Source organism: Mustela nivalis (genome assembly GCF_964662115.1).
Source record: "Mustela nivalis genome assembly, chromosome: 17".
Lineage (NCBI taxonomy): Eukaryota > Metazoa > Chordata > Mammalia > Carnivora > Mustelidae > Mustela > Mustela nivalis.
The window spans coordinates 1,395,510-1,419,455 of NC_139036.1; the positions used below are offsets into that span (position 1 = coordinate 1,395,510).

The 23,946-nt window shown below is 52.4% G+C and overlaps 1 protein-coding gene across 2 annotated transcripts in view; it reads right to left on the reverse strand.

Moving 5' to 3' along the window:
• ANKFY1 (ankyrin repeat and FYVE domain containing 1) overlaps positions 1-19,699 on the reverse strand; it is a 73,231-nt gene extending 53,532 nt beyond the window's left edge. Inside the window, exons 1-2 of one of the 2 annotated variants that reach the window (XM_082707756.1) lie at positions 19,621-19,699; positions 2,407-2,599 (exon numbers count right to left, since the gene is read on the reverse strand). In XM_082707756.1, coding sequence (XP_082563882.1) covers positions 2,407-2,599; positions 19,621-19,630 — 203 coding nt within the window. In that variant the 5' untranslated portion in view covers positions 19,631-19,699. The remainder of the gene's footprint in view (positions 1-2,406; positions 2,600-19,620) is intronic. The other variant, XM_082707757.1, reaches the window with a different exon arrangement.
• Between the last annotated feature and the right edge of the window lie 4,247 nt (positions 19,700-23,946).

A 23,946-nucleotide genomic window follows, 5' to 3' on the forward strand; every position in this document is an offset into this window, starting at 1 on the left:
ATGGAAATACAGACAAGAACCTCATTAGTAATTTCTAATAACAATTTCTACAAATACAATTCAAAAATGGAAGACTGGATACGTTTCTGAAAACTCTACGTAGAAACAATTAGGAGGGTAGTAATGTTTTTAAATTTTCCTTCAAGGGGCACCTGAGTGGCTCAGTCAGTGAAGCGTCTACCTTGGGCTCAGGTCATGATCCCAGGGTCCCCGAATTGGGCTCTCTGCTCAGCGGGGAGCCTGCTTCCCCTTCTCTCTCTGCCTGCCTCTCTGCCTACTTGTGATCTCTCTCAAATAAATAATAAAAATCTTTAAAATTTTCATTCCAGTCAAAGAGCTTTTCCCTGTAAAATATGCATACTAGGATGTTGTTACTGGAGAGAAAGCATAAATAAGAGCTTCCTGCTAGTTTCTCAAACACCAAGAGAACCCCGTAAGCTTGATCACTAGAAGAATGATGCATTACCATCACTTTGAACTATTTTAAGGGACAAAAGCCTTCTCCTGAACTTAAGTAAAATTAACGTGACCACTTTCTTCCACATTTCTCAATTTAAAAACCCTTTAACACCTACTCTTCAATTACTCTAGTTACTGAGATGCACCTAAAAATACTATCTAAATTCTTCAACAGAATGCACGTTACAGACAAAGCTTCGTGGTGGGTTTCTCCTTATTTTCGAAAAGGACCGCCTGCTTTAGAAAGTGATCTTCCAACTTCAGATCCTCCGTGTCCGAAGCTCAAGTCCTCCTGGAACGCCCTGTGCCCACTGATCTCCAGGCTGCACTGGGTGAGGGACGGGCTTTGGATGCGCAGGGGGGCCCACTGCAGCCATAGCACCCGCGCTGTGCACCCGGCTCCCTGCCACGGCCTCCCAGAGCGGCCGCGGTAGAATGGACGTGTGTGACAAAGAAGTAACAGAGAATGTGAACAAATGATGGGAGCTCTCAGGACACGAACCTGGAAGTGGAGAAGAAGTGCCCACAACAGGTCAGGCTCCCCGCACCAGGGGAACCAGTTTCTACCGGTCCACGGAAAAAAGAGGGAAAGACAAGAGACAATGACCTACACGTCACAATTTAAAAGGCTGCCCTTTACTCAGAGTATGTACTTCCTCTGTTTGGGGTATTAAGTTTTTCTTTCTTTTATAAATAATTACGTTGAAAGACAGCGGTTCTAGATTTTTTTTTCTTCTAATGAGAGCACGCGTGCGCAAGAGAGTGAAAGCACTTGAGCAGGGGGAGCAGCAGAGGGAGAACAGACTCCCGCCGAGCAGGGAGCCTGACGCGGGGCTCGATTCCAGGACCCTGGGATCACGACCCGAGCAGAAGGCAGACACTTCACCAACTGAGCCACCCAGGTGCCCCTGGATTTTGATCTGTTGTAAATGTGATCGTTTATTTTGGGATTGTACTAAGGCTTAGCTAGCCTGACTGCCCATCTCCTCCACAGCCAGACTCCCTGGCGTGCATGTCCACATCCTTGTCTCTTCTCTATACCCACTGCCACCGCCCCGACTCAGCCCTTCTTCCTCTCTGGTCTGGACGACGCACAACGGGCTGCAGGGCTCCCTTCTCTGCACGGTGCTGCCTACACAATACCAGCAGGTTCCCCTTCCTGAAACACCACTTTGACGGTAACAGTCCAACAGCTCGAAACACTATCCCATACTGTCTAGAGGATCAAGTCCAAATGTCCCCCCTTGGCCGCCCAATTCAAATCCCTGTACCTTTCCCGCCTCTCCCAGCACCCCTTCCAGGGACACGTACCCCAAGACGGTCCCTCCCGTGCCCCGTGTGCTCTGCAGGCTCCCACACCTCAGCCTGCTCTCAGCCTCCCCGCTGGTAACACGGCTGTCTTCATCTCCCGAACCCTGCCCGGTCTCGAACATTCACCTCGAAACTCAGTAACAACAGCTACTACGTGCCAGACATCGATCAAAGTACTTCAAACACAGACTTACTAATTTAGTCCTCACAGGAACACAGCGGGAGGCCGCAGAATCCCCACCTCACGGGTAAGCAGCTGAAGCATGTCCTACAGCTTCAGACCACGCAGCCAACAGGTGCCCGCTGAGCCGCTAACACAGGCTGTGAGGCTCCAGATGCCATCCTCGACCACACTAGCCTGCCCGCTCATGCCAAGACCCCTTCCTGGGTCATCCCAAGAGGAAGGGACCCTTCCCTCTGAATCCCCGGACATGTGAGCCACTTCCTGTCTACCCTGTCGATGCAATCACTGTGACTCCCTACGCTCTGTGCTAAAAATAAGCAGGAAATAAAAGAAACAAAAATCTCACCCCGAAGAGCCTACACTCCAGGGACTACAGGGTTGCTGGCATCCTGCTCAGAGAGGAAGAGCCCAAGGAGAAAGAGAGAGAGAGCAGTTACGGCGGTGCGGCTCACCTGCACTGCTCCTGCTCGTAGAGGCCGGCCACGATCGCCAGCAGGCGGCTGATGAAGGACTCACTGCTGCTCTCCTTGTCTGCTTGTGCAGCCAGAAGTGCGCATCTCTTCTCCGTCTCTGCCAGCGTCTTCTGTAGCTTCACATACTCCTGTCGGAGAAGCATCAAGTGCTTCTCCAGCTTGGCCACCTCCTCTGCGAGGGAGACAAAGCCGCAGCTTTACTATGGCAGATGTGCGTGGACAGCACCCCCAGACAGGACCACCATGAGAGGATGGTTTCCTGGTGACACTCCTTTCCTAGTGATACTCCCAGTGATACCCATAATGGCTCTGTTAACGGCTGCCACGGCGTCACTGGGCCAGAAAGACCCTCGTAGTCCAGGAGTTTCTCTAAAGATCGATACTCAAGAAATGACAAGGAACAGACACACGGAAGATGTTCCAGGCTCCTGCCCTGCAAATCCTTCACCATGAAGCCACAAGTCTCAAGGAAAGATTACCAAAATCACCCAGGACTGTTTTCCTAAACCACTGGGAGTGAAAACGGATTGCTCCGTGTCCCGTGCAAACTCTTTCTCAGGCAGCTTCAGAAACAGCCCATGAGGTTGGCACAATCACTAGCCGTGCAGCCCGGGTGAGGATGCCGGGAAAAGAGAGACTAAGACTTAGCAGGTGGGGGCACTGGGAAGCGCCCCCACACTCTCACGCCTGTGGTCTGTCACCCACCATCCCATGCCATCTGACCTCCCCCCTTCAGGAAAGAAGCAGCCAATGATGGGTCCAATGAAAGCACGTCACGTCCACAGGCATGCTGGGCCAGATCAAAAAGGCTGGGTCTGAAATTCAACAAACATTTGCCGAGCGTCTACTAGGTCCCAGACACTGCACAATGGTAAGCAAGTTCAGATGTCTCTCTCCTCGGAACTTCCAGTTTGCTGGGGAAACCAAACTTTTAGGGTTACAGTAACAATGCTAACCATCAAACACAGAACTACTCTAGGCACACAAGAAGGAAGGAGCAGACGTGTGAGAATCCACAGTAAGTGTAACTTAGGATGCCAGGGAAGACGTCCCTGGGGAAGTCCACAGTCACGAAAACTCCCTTCTCTGATCCCTGTGCTCCAGAGCCTTGCTGGGGCTCACGGCACGGTGCTCACCAGTGCTCACACAGATCACGGCCAGAGACCCGCATCTCTGACCACGTGCTGCTCCTGCCCCTGGGCCTTGGCCCCTTTCCCCCTTCCCACCCCTTCAGACACGGCAAATCCTGACAATGCCCTCAAGCCCACGTCCCACACAACCTGCCTCATTCTCTGTGTCTTGAGAAAACCGAGTTGCTGTCAACAGCTCTGGCCGCACCAGCCGCCCGGTGCTTCCTCAGGGCAAGGACCCCCTCCTACACAAGCGCGCAACCCCTCCGCCTAGCCTCCAAACCCGTCACCCTACTCAGGCCCTTTGCTTTGGCATCAGCCTCCCTTCTCAGCAACTTTCATCTCTTCCAACTGGGTCCTTCTCAGCACATACATCTGCTCAAGACCCTAGTAAAGCAAAACCCTCCTTCCACAGCTCACCTGACCCCCTGTGCCCTTGCACATCTAGCTACCGTACACCCCTTCCTTGCCCTACTCTCCCATCACTTCCTCCTGTGTCCCCACCATCCCCCTGAAACTCCTCTCCACAATGACCTAACTGCCAGTCCAACAGACACTGGATGGTTCTCCTCCTGGACCTACTACACTGCATGTGAAGATATTTTTTCCCCAGCAACCATGATGCCACCCTCTTTCCAATTCTGCTTCTCCGTCTTCACCACGGACCACTGATGCTCCCCAGAGTTCTACCCCGGCCTCGTCACAGCTGTCTGTCCTCCCAAGGCAGCTCCACTGGTCAGACTCTGCAGCTGGGCCACAATCCCAGTGCTGACGATCCAGGGACACTTCTCTGTGGTCCGGATTTCTGTTCTTAGCTTCATCTCGCCAACTGCCTAAATGACACTGCTCTCTCGTGGACCATGGGCACCTCAAGCTCCCTGTGCCCAGGACAAAAGTCTGAGCAAATGTGCTCTGCCTCTGTATGGTCCCTAAACTAATAAATTATGCCACCATCTAGCCCAGTTATGTGAAGAGAAAATGTGGGAGTCATCTTAAATGTCTCTCTCTCACTCACAGGACCCCAACCCTATAAAAGTCAGGGCTTTTTCCCACATAAAAATCTCTAGGAATCCTTCTGTCTTCTGTATCCCCACACCCACAACGACTCAGTTCAGGCCCTCACTCATCATATGTGCTGTCCAACATGAAAGAATTCACATCCACATCTCAGAGCCCAGCGCAGGGTCAGATACACAAAGGATCACTAAATAGTCGATCAATTCAGCTGAACAAAGACAATCCGGTTTTGTAAGAGAGGATTCCTGGCCTCTCCCCATCTTCATCCCTCCCCCACCACCTGCTGTCCAATAGCTAATTTTTTATAAACATGGAAACAATCAAAAACTGGTTCAAAACACAAGAAAAGTTGAATAAACTAAGTGTGATACTTGGTTGTGAAGTTATTACGCAACAAACACTTTCTAAGAAATACATAATAGTTTGTATGTGTTCAAAGATAAATAACATATTAACAGAAAAAAGCAGGCAGTGAAACTAAATATATTTTGTAATTCGAATTTTATTATAAATATTCACGTATGTGGTAAGTACAAAGACAAATACCACTAAGTATCAGCAGATCTCACGGCGGGGGGGGGTGGTTACTGCACATCTCCACACATCTCAGGGATTCTGTAACAAATGTGCTCCGTTTTCATAAGCAGAAAACAGTATTTTAAGAGAAATCTATACAAACACAAATACAGATAATGGACTGTTTCTTCACACATCTACTAGGACACATTCTCCCTCTCTTCCAGAGGACCCATGTTACACAAGTACCCAGGTAGAAAACTGGCATGGGTCTCAGGTAAGTCAGTGTTCTTGCAGAAACAAAGCAGGAGGCACCTGCAAGACGAAACGGTGCTTGGAGCTGCTGAACTGACCCCTTTGCACGTGAGCAACACACCAGAGGACAAGTCCGAAGAGATGACTTTCTTCCCAAAGTACTGCCATCATTTGGCCTACATGTATTTCAACAAAACACCGCTCTCAAAGCCACCAGCTAAATATAGAACAGTACTGATAATGATCCTCCTACGATATTTAAAATATCAGCAAACAGCATCTACAGGTACACGGAAGCCCTTAGGAAGGGCTCAGTCACTCTCCTACTCTCGCGGGACAGACCGACAGGGTCACTGGGTTTGGAGCGCCCTTCACAGCGGCTCTGACGAACACACCAAGGATTTTCATTACTGACCTCAAAGGGAGAAGTCTGTAGCAAAAGCACTGCGTTAATACATTTTGTATAAGATAGGAGATTTATACTTTTTTTCCTGTACAGAAAGAAACAGGAAGAAAAGCTAGGACTGAACTTCCAGAAGTGGTAACAGGAAGTGTGAAAGGACATATGCTCAAGAATCGTATCAAAGTCTGTTCAAACCTGTGACCACATGAATGTACGGCATCAGCAGTTTTGACAGCGGCCACCTGGGGAGGAAGAGCAGGAGTACAGGACTGGGGAGGAACATGAGGGCCTCTGGAGTGCCACTAACACACTTGCTGTCTAACTGAGTAGTCAGTGCACATTCCATTTGGGGAGTACACTGAGTTCTACACGCGCTATGATTTGCTCTTTTCCGCATGTATCTTGTGCTCCAATTAAAAAGCTGAAAACTTGGGCCTCTGGGTGGCTCAGTCGATAAGCCTCTGCCTTCAGCTCAGGTCATGATCCCGGGGTCCTGGGATCGAGCCCCGCATGGGGCTCTCTGCTCAGCAGAAAGCTGCTTCTCCCTCTCCCCTCCCCCTGCTTGTGTTTTCTCTCTCTCTCTCTGTCAAATAAATAAATAAAATCTTTAAAAAATAAAAAATTGAAATAACTGATATACACGAAAACAGCTGATACAGTGGTTTTTGAAGCCAAACTGACAGAGTCTGAATCGTTCTGGTAATGAGCCGTGGGTCTGGAGGCAAGGTCATCTCTCTGAGCTTCAGTCCACGTATAAACTGGGGTCGAGGGGCTGCTTCCCGGTGCTCCTGCAGGACTGAGGGACAATGGTACCATGGCTCACGTGTGCCCTCACGATCACCAAAGTGATATGATTATCGGATACACAGTTGTAACTGTTACCAAGTTTACACAACTTTTTTTGAGTCCTGACAATCAGAATGGGATTCAAATGCTTTATTGACCTCGGAACCAAAACTGATCAATAAAAGCCCTGGCCAATCAAAGGGATGTTACGAGAAGTGTAAAGTGATCAAAGTCCGAGAAGACGAGCAAATACTGAGAAACGCACAACGAGCCGCTTCGAACGCCGCGTCACCTTGGACCGCAAGTCTGCACTGACAGTGCCCACGGCGAACCGCAAAGCCTCTCGCACTCGGAAGCACCAGCACTACTCACTTGGGAGGTGCAAGGGAGACTGTGCTTTGAGGAAACCTCTCCGAGGGGAACCGCTAACGCACCACAGTAAGAAGTCAGAGTCTGGAAAGAAGTCAGAGTCTAGAAAAAGCAGGCACGCAGTGGTCACCGGAGAGAGAAGAGCGTGGTGTGGTGAGCGGGGCTGAGCGGTGGGACCATTTATTTTCTGCTGTAAGCCTTGCAATATTTGACTTCTAAGTCTATGTGCACTTATAAGCAAACATATGGCTTTATACATGTTTTCAAGATTGGGGAAAACAGAATTAATTTTCTAATACCCAAATATAAGGGTTTCTAGAGATCACAAAATGTTCTGACTGAAAGGAACCTAAAGACCATCTCTTTTAGTTCAACTCACAGATGATGCCCCAGAGGAAGAGAAAGTGGCGGAATCCATGGCCCCTGGCCACCCGCCCCTCCTCTCAGGTTCTGCGGGAGAACCGCCACTCGGGCTGTCGGAACTGGACGGGGCATGACCCGCGCAGTAGACCTGGGGCGGGCTGGGGAAAGCGGATGTCTCGCACGGCCGCAGGGACGGAACAACCGCCTGGGAGGAAAAGCTCAGTCCCTGCACAACTCCCCAAGTCAAGCGCAGGGCAGCTGCCCCAGGCACACGACTGAGCGGACGGAAGACCCGCTGAGTGGCCGCCTTCCGTTCACGCGCTGGTCCGTCAGAAGACGTCCACCCTGAAGACGTGGACATGATCTAGTCCCGCTCAGTAAGAATGAAGTGCCACTGTCGTGCCGGTGCCAAGGCAAAGAAGCCCACCTCAGAACGTGGGGTTTTTGCTTACGAAGCTACAGGTAGAGACAGCGCTCTGAGGGGACCCTAACAGATCAGGAAGCCGGCAGCCCGGGGGGCTCAGCCGCAAGGCGTGAACCCCCTCCTGGGACTGAGCCCCGCATCAGGCTCCTTGCTCTGCGGGGAGCCTGCTTCTCCCTCTGCCTGATGCACACAGTCTCTCTCTCCCCACTCCCCAACAAACAAATAAATAAAATCTGAAAAAAAAAAAAAAAAAATAGATCATGAAGCCACCTGGCTTAAGCCAGAGCAAGGGAAGATGTCCCAGGAAAGTGGTGTTTTACCTCAAACAACTTAGATAAAGCCTGTAAGTTATCTCAGCACACTGGGTCCAGAAAATACAAGGAAAAGGCTTGTCTTTTACTTCCTTGGTCAGATTCTCCCTTTAAACTAGTATCAGTCAACAGGTTTGTAGAACAGAAGTGATACTCAACTCTGAGAAACAGAAATAGTTAGCAGGCAAGGCCTAGGCTCACTGGCAAACACGCTGGCGCCTCACCTGCCTCTGCCTAAGCCAAATGAGAAGGACGGCCGGCGGCCACCTGCCCTTGCTAGTGCCAGCCAGTGGCTCCGGGTCCAGCCCACCTGCCTGAGACAGGGCAGCCTGCCACCATGGACCCCTGGTTCTCCTTCCACGGAGCAAACTGAAGCTTCCACACTCGAGCCAACCTAGGCCTTCTGCTCCACCAAAACTGCTACCAGACAGCGGTGTGTGTCTGTTTCACTGAAACGACCACTCTGCAAGTGTTCAGAAGCACCTACTATGCACCGTTACAGGAGATCAGGACCTGCCTCTTGGAGAGGTTTGAAGAAGAGAGTCTAGTTTCACCTCTTGCAAACAGTGTGGCACTGATGCAGCACCCACAGGGAGCTCACGGCAGGAGGGAACAAGAGTCTGGGTACTGAGTCATAGGCACATCTGCCTTCCTGAGTAAAAAGTCGTGATTCCTCTACCTAACCCTTAAAATTAGATCACAAAAGTTCGGCTTCAATCATTTTCTCAAGGAATCCCTGTAAATTTCTTTGGAATCCCAATTCCAAAATCTACTGCAACAGCCCTAATATCTGTCCAGAACTGCTGACATGGAATTCTAGAGGCTGGACACCGCCAGAGGACACACAGATTATCATTGGGGAAGATGGAAGGTACAGGAAGGGCTTCAGGGCGATTTAGGGCTCTTATTCGCAAAACCACAGACACTCCACAGCATCTCTGCAGGGAAACTCAGGTCACAGGTGCATCTGTCAGTGACGCTGCCATCGTCACACCATCTCTTCTGTCACGGAGCAGATAGCATGCTTGGCCAAGACATTTTTTTTTTTAATTTTTTTTATAAGATTACTTATTTATTTATTTGACAGAGAGAGATCACAAGTAGACAGAGAGGCAGGCAGAGAGAGAGAGAGGGAAGCAGGCTCCCTGCTGAGCAGAGAGCCCGATGCGGGCCCCGATCCCAGGACCCTGAGATCATGACCTGAGCCGAAGGCAGCGTCTTAACCCACTGAGCCACCCAGGCGCCCCGGCCAAGACATTCTTGAGTGGGCACACTGTCTGCCTGCAACAGCGCAAATGTGTCCTTGAAGTGTCCCCAAGCCGTTAAGAGTTCACATAGGAAAAAACACGAGGTCACCATTCAGAGCAAAAATGAAGACCGAGCCCAGCGCAGCCCAGGGGCGAAGGCGACACACCCACAGGCTGTGGAGCGAGGCTGACTGGGATCCAACTCCGGCCCCACTCTTCCTACCTGGGACCCCACACCAAACACCTCATTCTCATCTGTAAATGCGCTAACACGTGTAGTGACCTTGGAAGGGCACCTGCTCGGTGGTGTGTGCTCAGCAAGTGTCTGCTGTGATCCCAGCCCTTCGGAAGGTAACAAGCTCGTCCTCAACAGCAGGACTCTGGAGCCTCGCTGGCCAGGGCTGCCCACTTCCTAGCCGCATCCCCTTGGGCAGGTACTGCTCTCTGCTGCCGTTTTCTCGGTGGAAATGGGAACTACAGTGACATCCCAGGGTTTTGCCAAGGAGGAATTAAGTCCCATTAAATCATGTAGCGCAGAGCCCGGTTGAAAGGGTTACTATCTACTTTTTCATCAAGTGGCTGCTGTCAGCTGAAGTGCCCTCCTTCTCTTCCGCCAACTTTACTTTAGAAAAAGCAAGTTTCTGTAACATATAAAACCTACCGTTTCACCAACACGGCCATGCTAGGTAGCAGTGAAGGCCTCGGGCAGGCGGCGTGAGGCACCATGTGCTCTTCACCAGCGCAGTCTGAGTCCTGACAGCTCATCGGTCATAACGAAAATGCTGCACAAAAACCTGCTTTCACCATGACTAGCCTAAACTAATGACTTACGTATATTTAATCAGCAAGGCATGGGACAGCCAGAAAAGGAACCAGCAATGGTCTGTATAAGACTCTTCCTTCTGGGGCGCCTTGGTGGCTCAGTGGGTTAAACCCTCTGCCTTCGGCTCCCGGGGTCCTGGGATCGAGCCCCGCATCGGGCTCTCTGCTCAGCAGGGAGCCTGCTTCCCCCATCTCTCTGCCTGCCTCTCTGCCTACTTGTGATCTCCATCTGTCAAATAAATTTTAAAAAATTAAATATTAAAAAAAAAGAATCAGTTAAGAAGAAAAGACGAGTAAACTGGACATTACGAATTTCCAAAGTTGTTTTTAAACACTAAGAAAAAGAACAGGCAAGCCACATCCAAGGAGAAAACGTATAGAAAGTGTTGTTTCCAGCAAAGGTTTCTACTCAGACCACGTTAAGAACTCTTAGAGCTCGCTACAATAATACAACGCAATAAAAAGGGGCCACAAGTGGGAACACTTCACCAAAGAAGATACGTGCACGGCAAATAAAGTACATGAATACAGAGATGCACGTTGTCAGTCGTTAGAGAAATTCAAGTTAAAGCCACCCTGGCCTGCCCTGGCACTCCCGCTGGACGGCGAAAATGAAACTGCTGGCGCAGACGCGGGGAGCGAGGACTGGAGCAGCACAGCCACTCTGGAAAGGAGGCCGACCATGGCTCCAAAGTTAATCACACACCTCCCTTGTGACCCAGCGGGTCCCCTCCCAGCTACTGACCCAGAGGAATGGAAACACATGCACACAAACAGGAAACAACTCGAGTTTCCAGCCGGCGAATGCACACAAACGCCAGTGCAGAAATCCAGTGGAACACTACTCCTCTGTGAGAAGGATCCAACTACTGACACCGGCAACACACTGCCTGGAAAGCAACACACTGAGTGCAGGAAGCCAGACACACACGACGACATACTACAGGATCCCGCACCAAACTGCGGAACAGGCAAACCACAGGGACAGAAAGCAGATCGGTGGCTGTCAGAGGTCCAGGAATGGAACGGACTGCAAAGGAGTTCAAGAGAACCTCTGAAGACAGCAGAGATGTTCTAGGTCATGACTGCTGTGGCACTTACACTACTCTAAGTATTTGTCAACTGTCAGGTTGAAAACGGTGAATCTCACTGTTTGCCAATTATGCCTCCATAAAGCTCGCAGCACACTCCCTCTGGGACACACCTGGACATCTTGCTCTTTCTCAACACCATCGCACCAGCATTTTCCCATCTGACTCACTCCCGTGCAGCCAGCATCCGTGTCCTACTTCCCTCGTCACTGTACTCCACACACATCATCACTCATCTTCCTGAAACACATCTTAACCAAGCCGAGCGCCTTCAGCCAGTTCTCTACTGTCTAGAAAAGTACAGGCTTCCCACTGAGGTTCTGGCTCCTCTAAGAAGTCTCTTGAGGGCACGAAACGTCTTATTTATCTTGGTACTCCACTGGCTGTGCTCTGAACTGCACGGCACTGTCTCTGAGCATTCCAAAACTGCACACAAACAGCGTTTTAGAAATCTGATGACACGGATGATCAAATCCCATGACACTGCCTACCGTGGTACACTGACAAATGCCCCCATCAACATCCACGTCCTCATCCCTGCAACCTACGGATATCACCTTTATATGCCAAGGGAAGGGGGGCTCTGCAGGTGTGATTAGAGAGCCGAAGTGGGCAGGACCCCAAGCAATGACACACGTCCTTATGAGGAGGGGCAGAGGGAGCTTCGACACAAAGAGGAAAGGCCACACAAAGACACAGCCTTGAAGACTGACAAGCGGAGGAATGCCAATCACGCTGGAAGCTAGGCTCTTCCCAGGGGGAGTGACACTTTCCTCTCAGCCCAGTGACACTGGTTTTAGACTTCTGCCCTCCAGAACCATGAGGAATACATTTCTGTTGTTTGAAGCCTTCCATTTTGGGGATATGTGTTCCAGCAGCCCTAGAAAACTACAATTTTTTCCTTTACAAGCAAAAGATTACACATGGTAAAATATTTTAAAGTCCTAGCAGCTTCTTGCTGATTAGGGTCAACAACAAAGTTTTACACGGTGAATAAAATTAACGCTTTCTTGTAACACTTGGCAATAAAAAAAAGGAGTTAGTATTTTTTGATGTCTCCTATACAGTTAACTCATTATCTCATATTCTAACCAACATATTCCAAAACAGAATTCACTTAGATTCAATGAACAGTCTAAAACTACACAGTTAGTGGGCGACCAACCAAAGATTCAAGACCCCAGGCCAAAGTCCATGCTCGTCCCACAGTGCCATGGTGCCTACCTGCGGCTCCAGGATCAGGCCAGCAACCCTTTACTGTTAATTCACTAACCAGGAATTAAATGTGTTCTTCCCGTTCCCCTCCTAAATGCAATTTCTACGCCCTCTGCTTACTCAGATTCTAACCCAAACTGGACTCAAGTTTTTTTAGATGAACAAAATCTTGACGTTTCATTTCTTCCCACTTCTCTAGTTTTTGTACTCTAGCCCCAATTTTAACAGTGAATTAGTGTTCTTTATGTAACGCGTTACTCACTAAATAACTTTATCTTTTACTCTGCTTTAACCATGTCCATGAGATAAAAGAAAAAAATCACTGTAAAAGCTGTGACAACACCCTATTTGGAGATGTGCAAGACTAAATATTGTCTCAAGAGTATGTTATGGTCTTCCACGTAACAGTATTTCATTCAAATATCAACTTCTCAGCAACTATCCTCCTTGCTGGAATCAGCACCAACAAAGAGCTCCTCCCTGGTGATGATTCACCTCCGCTATGACTTTTCTAACCCTGTCCCAGTACAGATGGGAATTTTCTTCCACAGTGGTTCGTGTCCGTTCTTTAATCAAGAGTGCTAAATGTAGGATGACTGTTGTTTTTTATATTTTTTATATATTTTATTTATCCAACACAGAGAGAGAACACGCGGGTGAGCAGGAGCAGGGGAGAGGCAGGAGGGGGAAGCCAATTCCCCGCTGAGCAGAGAGCCTGATGCGGGTCTCGATCCCAGGACCCTGAGATCATGACCTGAGCGGAAGGCAGACAGGCCCCTAAGACGACCGCTTAATAAAGAGTATGAAATAAGTCGGTATATTCACTATTGAGAACTCAGGTGCACAACACATCCCCCTGGAAAGAAAAAGGGAAAGAGGAGGTCGACACTATCTGGAACACACAAAGGGTCAGTCAGGGCCACCGGAGCCCACCAGGCTACACTCTCCTGCTCCTCTCTCTCACTCTTCGGATATTATTAAAAACATGAGGATGCTAAGAGCTCATATTCTGACTTCTCGCCCTTTTAAAAATCTAGCAAATCTAACTGTCATAACCTGAATGTTTTGACAAAGCACAAAAGCCATTGTTTCACCCAAGTTTGCTTTAAAAAACCCTATTATACTAGTTACAAATAAAACTCACTACCCAGGACTCCTTCCTTAGATAGGAAACATTACTTTTTTTTTTTTTTAAGATTTTATTTATTTGACGGAGAGAGATCACAAGTAGGCAGAGAGACAGGCAGAGAGAGAGAGCGAGAGAGAGAGGGGGAAGCAGGCTCCCTGCCTAGCAGAGAGCCCGATGCGGTACTCAATCCCAGGACCCTGAGATCATGACCTGAGCCAAAGGCAGAGGCTTTAACCCACTGAGCCACCCAGGTGCCCCAACATTACCTTATTTTATTCATATCTGCATCGGTGTACACATACACAACTATACATTCACATACACACATATATAAACAGACTAGTTTAAAAAGCTGATTTAGTAAAATCATGTTTTATCCAATTAATGACTCAGTTTGAAAAAAAAAAAAAAATGTTTTGTGGGATACATCGCTCTTCCCTGAAGCTGAGTGATGCACAAACCTCAGTTTTTTAAAAGCTCCCCGGGGCGACCGCACCGTGCTGGGAGCCAGAGTCTGAATCGGGACAGCCAGCATACCAGAACACACAGGAGGGCCAGCTTCACAGGACCCACAGGTGTGGCGGCTGAGTGCAGGTCACTGACGTGAGAGCGTGTTTATTAGTAGTGCCATCAATCACCAACGCGAGAGAAAATCTGTGACCATAAAGCACAATACACATCCTTTTCTGAGAAATTGTGCCCTTCTGTCTGCTCCAAGGTCCCATCAAGGCTGAGACTGTCTTGGTCACTCTGTCACCCCTGGCACAGCAGCTTCCACTTCACAGAAATGAAAGACACTTTCCTGAACGGAGCCCAACTCTGTGAAGTCTCATCTGTAAGTCAGCAGCATGACAAACATCCTTCCAAACCTCACTCTGTGTAGCCCTGATCATAGTGCTGGTTTCCTAAGAGATCATCAATAAATATTAGTTAACTAGCTAATTTTTACTAGCTGACTGGAAATGCTTCTAAAGGCTCTCGCAAAGACACCAACACTGGACATAGCAAACTACACCCACAAAGGAGGTCAAGACAGTTGTTCTAGAATCTGTTCCTCCTCCTCCTCCCAGCCATTATCTGAGTCATGCAGATGCAGAACCCTTGAGTCATCTTTGCTATCTCCTGTCAACATGTAAACAAGTTTCAAAAGTCCCATCTTTCATACCTTCCCCAAGTCTTGCTCCTATCGGTCACCAGCCCAAAGCTCCTTACCAAAAAACTCATCACCAACTGTGACCATCTTCCCAGATCCATCCTCTGCACTGCAGTCCCGCCCGCGTGCCACCAACAATTCTAGTCCGTCACTACCTTGGCCGGTATCACTCAGCAGCCTCACTCCACAGCCCATAGCGCAAAATCCAAACGCCTTATCAATCCATTCATTATCTGCCCCTTAACATACTTTTCCAACCTCGTAACCCACTATTCCTTCCATCGAGTGACCTCTTCGCACTACCATCTCCCCATGTCCACAAGAGGTCTATTTTCCTGATCACAGGTCAAATGCTATTTTCTGCAGCAAAGACCTTCCTTGACTACCCAAAACATACTCCCTACCACTTTCCTATAATATCTCTTCCCATCTGAATCTTCAAAGTAACTTCTAGCGTTTTTCACCTTCTGCCTTACAGTAGTTTTTTAAACATGCTTTTCACCTCCCCACCCACACTGCAGACTCTCCTGTGAAGATGCTCGAGGTCTGGCTCGTCTGTTTGAACCACAACTTCTCCCTCTTCCCATTCCACGCTCATCCCATCCTCTACCCCATAGTGCCTCACAAGGCAGAGCTTAAATACCCCAGACCCTTGGCCTACTCCGATTGAACAGGACACTAACACTTGGGTATTTTCACTTGCCTTGCCAGTGACAGAACCCTGCACCTCTCTTCCCACACATCCGTAGTCACTGCAGTGGACTGATAAACGTTCTCTCTTCATGGGGGGAAAAGAAAATCCTCAAGGAGAAAGTAAACAGATGCCATAGGTGACAGAAGTGAAAAAAGGGAATGGCAGAGAAAAGGAAGCAATGCTCATGAAAGGATAGTGGTCAAGAGATCTCCAGGGAATGCCTGGAACATGATAAATCCCAGACCTGTCACCCTGAAACGAATGATACCTTAGATGTTAATGAAAGAAAGAAAGAAAGAAAGAAAGAAAGAAAGAAAGAGCGAACAAGACCAAAACAAAGTGTGGGACAGATATTCACTGAATGAGTAAAATAATAAGGAAAGGAATAAATCTGAAAACTGAAAAGAGAGCAAAGTTTCCTCTCTCCCGCCTTCTACCAGCCTGTACTGACAAAGCACTTTCTGGAGGCGTGTCATCTAGCAGCACTCTCTGCAACGATGCAAGTGCTGTTCATCTGGGCTGCGTGCTAGGAAGCGGACCACCAAGCACACAGCTAAAAAGCAACTGAAACTGAGCGACTGTGACCATAGAACTGAATTTTTTTAAAAGATTTTTTATTTTATTTATTTGACAGACAGAGATCACAAGGAGGCAGAGAGGCAGGCCAGGTGGGGGAGGGAGCAAGCTCCCCGCGGAGCAGACAGCCCAATGCAGGGCTCAATCCCAGGACCCTGGGATCATGAACAGAGCTGAAGGCAAAGGCTTTAACCCACTGAGCCACCCAGGCGCCCCAGAACTGAATTTTTAATTTTACTTAATTTAAAGGAAAGTAGCCATATGGGGCTAGTGGCTACTATATCAGCCAGTGATTGTCCAGAATATGAAATGTACTCACCTAGTATTTTATTTATTTTTTTTTAAGATTTTATTTATTTGACAGAGAGAGATCACAAGTGGGCAGAGAGGCAGGCAGAGAGAGAGAGAGGAGGAAGCAGACTCCCTGCTGAGCAGAGAGCCTGATGTGGGACTCGATCCCAGGACCCTGAGATCATGACCTGAGCCGAAGGCAGCAGCTTAACCCACTGAGCCACCGAGGCGCCCCTCACCTAGTATTTTAATTGTCCAGTCTTTTCCTCACCAAATTCCAGTAAGTTAATAAAAGTCCATGATCAATTTCCTGTTTAGTAACCCATTACATCTTTTCCAGTTTTCACCTTCATCTTACTGAGAAAGGGAAGGAGAGCGGAGCTGAAGAGGGGAACGCAGAAAAGAGCACAGGCCAGGGTCAGAACGCCGGGCACTGCATTGGCAGTGTTCTTTGTTTCACCATTTCTTCTGACGCCCCCTCAGCCACATATGAAACAGAGAGGACCCCCTCTTCTAAAGCTGAGGAAACGGAGACAGAGAGCAATTAACCAGCTTGCCAGGCTAACAGCTTGGCGGGACTCGGGTTCAAATCCTTGTCTGAACACAGAAGAGCTCTCAAGCATTCTACTTGGATTGCTAAGACTAAAACGGGCAGGATGAAAAGTATCCTGGGGAGTCGCAAGCGGCTAACGTTATTCAGAACACAAGAACAGCCAGTCCCGCCAGTGCACCCAGAGACTGAAGGTGTATCCAGGCTACTTTGCTCCATGTCTGATAAATGATGCCCAGTAAACTCAGCCATTCCTTCAACCATACGTATGATTCCAAGCTGGGTTACACAGCACTGAACAAAACGGAAGTCTCCACCCTCATGGGGTTTACATTACAATAAAGGAATTTAAAGAATAATTAGGAACATCTCTAAAGGTGGTGAGAACTAAACAGACATTCAAATGAGACACTTAGTGGCAAGTAAAGACAGTGAGAGACTGTTCCAGGCCAAGGCACCGCAGGGACAGACAGAGAGGTGGACGGGCTGGGAGCGCACATGGAAAAGCAAGGAAGTCCGCACGGCAAGAGCACAGAGACAGAAGAGAAACAGGCGACACGGCCACACAGTTAAGCAGGCCAGACCCCGCTGGGACCTATGGGTCCCTGGAAGGCTTTGGAATGTATTTTTAAGATCACAAAGACCCACAGGAGCGGAGACTGTGTGTGGGGGGTGAGCGTGCTGAGAAGAGTAAAGGAGAGGTGGTCTCCTCCGTGTCATAGAGGGAACGCTGGAATTGTAAAAGTGGATGGTGACGAAGCAAAAGCAAGGAGAAAAGGGAAAAGCAGGAAGTCCAAGTAGGAAGGACTTTTTTTTTTTCTTTTTAAAGATTTAAGTAGTCAGAGAGGCAGGCACAGAGGTGGTGGGGGGAAGTAGGCTCCCAGGGAGCCTGATGCAGGGCTCTATCCTAGGACCCTGATATCATGACCTGAGCCAAAGGCTGAGGCTTTAACCCACTGAGCCACCCAGGCGCCCCAGGAAGAACTTAATTTCGAGTGACGAAGCAATTTTAAATTAGTAGGAGAGCTGCACATGTAGGGTAGAAACTAATTCAGAACAGATTTTAAGCTAAATACATTGGGTCAAACCACCAGCTACGAATGGACGGAAGGAAGAAAAGGCTGAGTTCTAAAGAAGTCGCTAAGAGGGGACCTGCAATCGGGTCTTTCCGGGCTCTACCATACTCCCAGGCACTGCTTCCCACACCCTTACGCCCTGGCACCACACGCAGAACCACCAGCAGCAGGTCCGCACAGGGCATGCCCTGCAGACTGTCCCGCAGCTCCCGGACCCAGCTATCCGCCACTGGTCTGTCCACGGGGATTTCAGAACGGGCGGAGCGGCCCTGACAAACGGACAGCAGCGCCGGCAGCATGACTTCCCGGCTACCCTTGCCTTCCTCCCCCCAGCACCCTCCTCGCCCCACTCAAGGCTTCCCGACGTTTGGCAACACAGTTTCCCCAAACCTGAAACCACGGGCCGGGAAACTGAAACACAGAACAGGTGCAGAAAAGCCGCCCGGTGGGAACGTCCCGGCTGGGCGCGCCTATCCATGACCTCTTGGCGGTGGAACCCTCCAGGAGGTGTCGTTGCAGGTCCCCGGGCCCAGGGCTGCGCGTGTCCCAGGGCGACCCTGGCCGCGTGTCCAGGCACCCGCAGCACGGCTCGCTGGTCGCTGCCCGCAGCCTGCGCGAGGTCCTCCGGCCTGCAAGCTGACCGCGGGGCAAGCAGGTGCGGAGCAGAAGTGCTGAGCGACCCCCAGCCGCCGCGCCGTTCCCAGCCCGGTCACTCGCGCCCCTTTCCAGCACACAGGGCTAGACCTCGGGCCTCCCGGGAGGCCCTCCTGCTCCCCTCTCTCCCGCCCTTCCTCGCTACTCCGGCCGCGATCTGCCCCCAAACGAGCTGCTGCTTCCGTCCCTTTTACTCCCCTCGGCGTTCACGATGTCCCTCTGCGCCACCGACCAGGGCGTCTAACGCGGGGAGGACCGAGCCGAAAGCGGGGTGCCGGCGCGGGCCGTGTCCGGGACCGCGGCGTCAGACCCGCGTCCGCGCAGGGCAAAGCAGGCGGGTTTCACGGGCACATCGCCGAGCCCAAGGCCCGGGCGGGAGGCCTGCGAACCGTCGGGGCCGCCCCGACCCAACACCCGAGCCACGACGGGCTCAGGCCCCGCTGGGCTCCAGAGCGACGGGGCAGGTCATGACCAGCGCTCTGCGGCTGCTCGAAGGGCACCGGGTCACAGCAGGCGCGTTTCCCGTAACAGCGGGGCGGGGTGGGGGGGAGCGGAACGGCAGCGGCCCCCGGCGCAGGACCCCGCGCCGCCGCCTGCCCGCCCTCCCCCCCACACAACCCGCCTCCACCGCGCGGACGCCCTCCCGCATCGCGCGAGAGGCAGGGCCCGAGAGGCCGCAGCGCCTCCGCCCGCAGGGTCCCGAACGGCGCCCCGGGAGAGCGCGAGGGCAGGACGAGGGCGACCCCGGCCGCGTCCGCACCCCCGCCGCCCCGGGGGCAGCGTCCCGGACGCCGGACGTGCCGGGACGGCAGTTTCGGTTTCCGAGCAGCGGGCGACCCAGCCGGCGCGGCGGGTCCCCAGGGGCGCCTCGCGCACGCCCACGGCCGCACCCAGCCTCACGGCCCGAACCCGGCTCCGCAGCCGCCGCGGCCCGCGGGGGTCGGGGGCGCCCGAGGGGCGTCGCCTCGGGAGCCGCGCTCAGAACCCCGGCCCGCCGCGCGCCCCCGACACCCGCCGCGCCCGGTGCGACCACGCCCGGCCGGCCCCCGCAGCGCCGCGTCGCCGGGCCCGCAGCGCCCGCTCCGCCCCGCGCCGTCCCGCGCGCCCCCCGCACAGCCTACCTTCCGCCATGTCGGGCCGGCCCTGCCGCAGCCTCGCGAGAAGTGCGCAGCGCTCACTGGGCGGTGCGCGCGGGCGGCCGCGGGTCTCGCGAGAGTCTCTGGAGGGGGCGGGGGGCGCGCGGCTGCCTCTCCTCCCCTGGCGGCTTGGAGGATGGGGCCTCCGCGCGCGTGGACGGCCTGGGTCGGGACTGCGGCCCCGCCGGGCCCTGCCGGGTGGACATGGCGAGTGACACTAGTGCTTGCACAGAGCCGGCCGGGGGACGGTCGGGGGGCGGGCGCGCCGCTTTCACGGCTCGTGTCTTGCCGGGCAGCTGAGGTGGCGGCAGAGGCGACGGGAACCGGAACGGGGGCTCACCGCGCACCCCACGGTGCACCCCTCCCCGGACTCCACCGCGCACCCTGCGATGCACCCCTTCCCGGACTCCACCGCGCACCCCACTGCGCACCCCTCCTCGGACTCCACCGCGCACCCCACTGCGCACCCCTCTGCGAACCCCTCCTCGGACTCCACCGCGCACCCCAGGACGCACCCCACTTAGGACCCCACCGCGCACCCCTCCACGGACCTCACCGCGGACTTCACCAGGCACTCCACGATGCACCCCACCATGCGTCCCACTGTGCACCCCTCCACGGACCCGTCCGTGGACTTCACTGCGGACTTCACTGCGCACCCCACTATGCACCCCACTGCACACCCCTCTGCAGACCCCACCGTGCAACCCACTGCACCCCTCCGCGGGCTACACCGTGCACCCCACCGCACACCCCACTGATGAGGGAGCAGGAGGCTGGCTGAGGACAAAGCAAAAGCTGGCGCCTTGCACCCCCCCCCTTTCATCCGCTCCCCTCCATATGTGTAGCATTCCTCAGGTACCCCTGACTGCCATAAAATGATAGTTAACTTGCTGAGATCACAATCCTGCAAGACAGGAGTCTCCCTTGGTTTGCAAATGTCCTTGAGATTACAACAAAGAAGTTACCTTATCAATAGCCCAATTTCCAAAGACACAGAACTCAGTTCCTCAAGCCTAATGTCACCCTCCCCTCCATAAAAAAACCGAAGGAGGTGGAAGTAGAAGGAAAAGTAAATAAAGTTAAATTTCTTCTAAACCTAAATCTCATTAACAAGGATGCTTGATAGCAGGAATATAACATTCCACCAGGAGACTCTCAATTGTCTTTACTTGATAGTAACCAAGCCTTCAATATCCTGATAGTATTCTTTGCCCCAATAGCCCTTCTGGACACCCCTTTGTCCTCACCTACCCAACTCCTGTGTATATAACCAACCACTCCTCACAACCCGGGGCAGCAGCTCTTCCTGCCCATGGGTCCTGTCCCCGTGCTTTAATAAACCACCATTTTGCACCAACGACGTCTTAAGAATTCTTTCTTTAGTCGTCGGCTCCGAACCTCCTCACCCCACCGAACCTGACTTAGGTTCTGGGACTTCATCACCACTATGCACCCCTCCTCGAACCCCACCACGCACCTCATTAGGCACTCCACCGTGCACCCCACTGCACACCCTGCCGGGGACTCCAACAATGACCCTGCGATAGAACCCATGCGCACCCCACCATGGACCCCACTGGATCCCACCCATGCGGACCCCACTATGCATCCTACCACACCCCACACCGGTGGCCCCTCCACGGATCTCACCATGGACCCAACTGGTGACCCCAAGTGGACCTCAGTGCACACCCCAGGACCCCTCTTTGGACCCCACCAGGGACCAGAGGTCGTTGCTTAGTCGTTTAAAGCCCACAGAAGAGGACCCAAATGGGCCGAGAGGCGTCAGGAGACCAGATGATGACCTGAGTTCATGGACCAGAGAGAGACACAGGATCTGGCCCAAAGGCTCCACGCTGTCTCCTGTGCGTGTGGACGGGTGCTTTCCCAGCAGAACCCCCCTTGGGCTGAGAGCACGGATGATGGTGCTGGCCCGGCCTTGGGATTCCCTGCCAGACAGATGGAGCGGACAGCTCAGGTGTAGACAGGTAGGGGCAGGGGGTAGGGTTGTGAAACCCAGGTCCCTGTCCTGTCGAGGACCAGTGGGGAGGCTCATGTGCCAGGTGGCAAAGGGCAGCTCCAAACTCGGTAGCCCCGGGATGTGATAAGGTCCAGGACAGGGAGTGCAACACACCTGCCGCAGTGAACAGTTAGAAGCCAGGGAAATTGACTATTGGGACTGAGAGGTAGGGAAGGAGGGAGACCCTAAGCCAGGAGCCAAAACTTCAGTGACTCTGGGGATGTCCCACAGCAAAAAACAAGGTTAAGGAGTAATAGGACCAAATAGCAGAGACCTATCCAAACAGATTTGGAAAGCTAAAGGAGACTCGAGAGAACAGTGGCAGCCGCATCTCTGGAAGCACGGGGACCGCAGGGGACACGGTGGCTGGGAGAAGAGCCAAGGAGAGATGGAAGTCTGAGAACAGCAGAGAGGTCCCAAGCGGGAGAAGCCGTGGGTGCTCTCAAAGGTAAGCACCAGAGGGTAGGAAGGGGGAGTAGAGAAGGGATCTGGGGTATGTTCTGAGGGAGAGGGAGGAATTCTGGCCAAGGGACACGCGGGAGAGGGAAGAGGAGAGGGTGTGGAGACGCGTCAGGACAGTGGCGCACTCAGGGAGATGCTGCTCCAGCTGCGGGGGGACACACAGGTGGGCGGGACGTGGGCCAGGGCAGGTGGCCATGAGGGGCGAGCAAGAGGCACTTAGACCACTGAGGGTTAGGGGAGGACTTGCCGGGGGCGTGCGGGCCAGGTCAGAGTGCCCAGCTTCTTGTCTGTGAAGAGTAGTTTGGAGGTGTGCCACACGGTGAGCCACTGGGGTCATCGGTGTGGCCTGGAAAGCCTGTCCCCTTCGGCCACAAGCAGCTGTGGCTATTTGAGCGCGCCCTACAGACACGTGCTGGGTGGTGGCCAAGGAATGAGGGGAGTGTCTGGGAAATAGCATCACAGCTGATGCCTGTTTTGCGACAGACCACTTCCTGGGTCTCACCAGCATCAGCCTGGCACGTGACACGGAGAGTGCTCGGCGTTCGAGGTGTGGTTGCCGCCGAGTGAGCTACACCCGCAGTCAGTAGAACACTGTGCGAGTCCGGCCCGGCAGCTGATGTGCTGTGTTGGTGCGGGCCGGGGCCTGCAAGCGCATGCTCCATTATGCTCGTAAGGATTTGGAGGGTCAGGACCCCTGTGAGAACGTGACGAAAACCAGGGACTGCAGCACATGTGCGGGAAGAAACAAATTTGGGCCCTTCCAGCTGGCGCCCACAGCCTACACGCCCACAGCCGAATGGAAACCCACTCAGGGGCTGGAGTACCCCCTCCTCTCGGCCTCCCTCGGGAAGCCCTCCACGGCGCACGCGCTGTCCTGTTAGGAGGACCCGGAATAGACCCCGATCCTGGGCCTTTGTCTTCTGCCCTCCTTCTGGATTCCTAACTGGCTTGAAAGCCCTGAGCCACGGAGAGGCCCTCCTGGCAGAGCCCGGGACACAAAGCCACACTAGCACTGGGCAGTCGAACTCCAACAGCCCCCAGGCTCTGGGGCGCTCCCAACACTGGAACCACCGGAAAGAGAGACTGAAAACTCAGCCCTGGAACCTGGCTCACTGTAGACTTGGCTCAGCTTTTGCTCAGACAAAGAACTTGGTGTGGAGTTGTCTGGGACAGGAAGCAGGAGGAACATGAACGGGAAATGCTGAGGCCTTAAGGGCACACGGGATCAGGCTCTTCCTGGGAGAGCAGCGCCCTGTCCCGGTAAAGGGTAAGGGACGGGATCTCTCGGAGTCCACTGAATTGGGCTCGAGTACTGGCCTTCACATGCGCATGGTCTGTGTGACCTGACGCGAGGGGTGGCAGTACCCGGTATGGGAGGTGGTGGAACAGAATTCCAGCCGTGAAACTTACTTGCTCTACAGTTTTAACACTGACCTGCACGTGTTTCCGTGTGAGAAAGCATTACTTTGGAAGATCCTTGTAAGAAAGGAGCTAGGTCCCTTAGGAGACACACCTGCACAAGCCTGCCTCGAAGCAGAAGCTTGAGAAATAGGAATGAGATCTCTGGGGCTCCTTAGGAATGAAGGAGATGCCGCTGTGAACACACAGCACAACCACACTTATTTCTAACGGGATACTGCTGGGAAGGGAGAAAAATCAAGGGTCTTGCCTAGGACTTTCTGTATGGAACCTTGGTCTAAGAGCTGTCTGCTGTTTTGTGAAAGTCTTTTCCTTCTCCTGTGGTTTATTCTGCCGGTGTGAATAGGATTCACATCTTTTCTCATCTCACTACAGCTCTGTGGGACATGCTGGTCCAGTGAAATGAA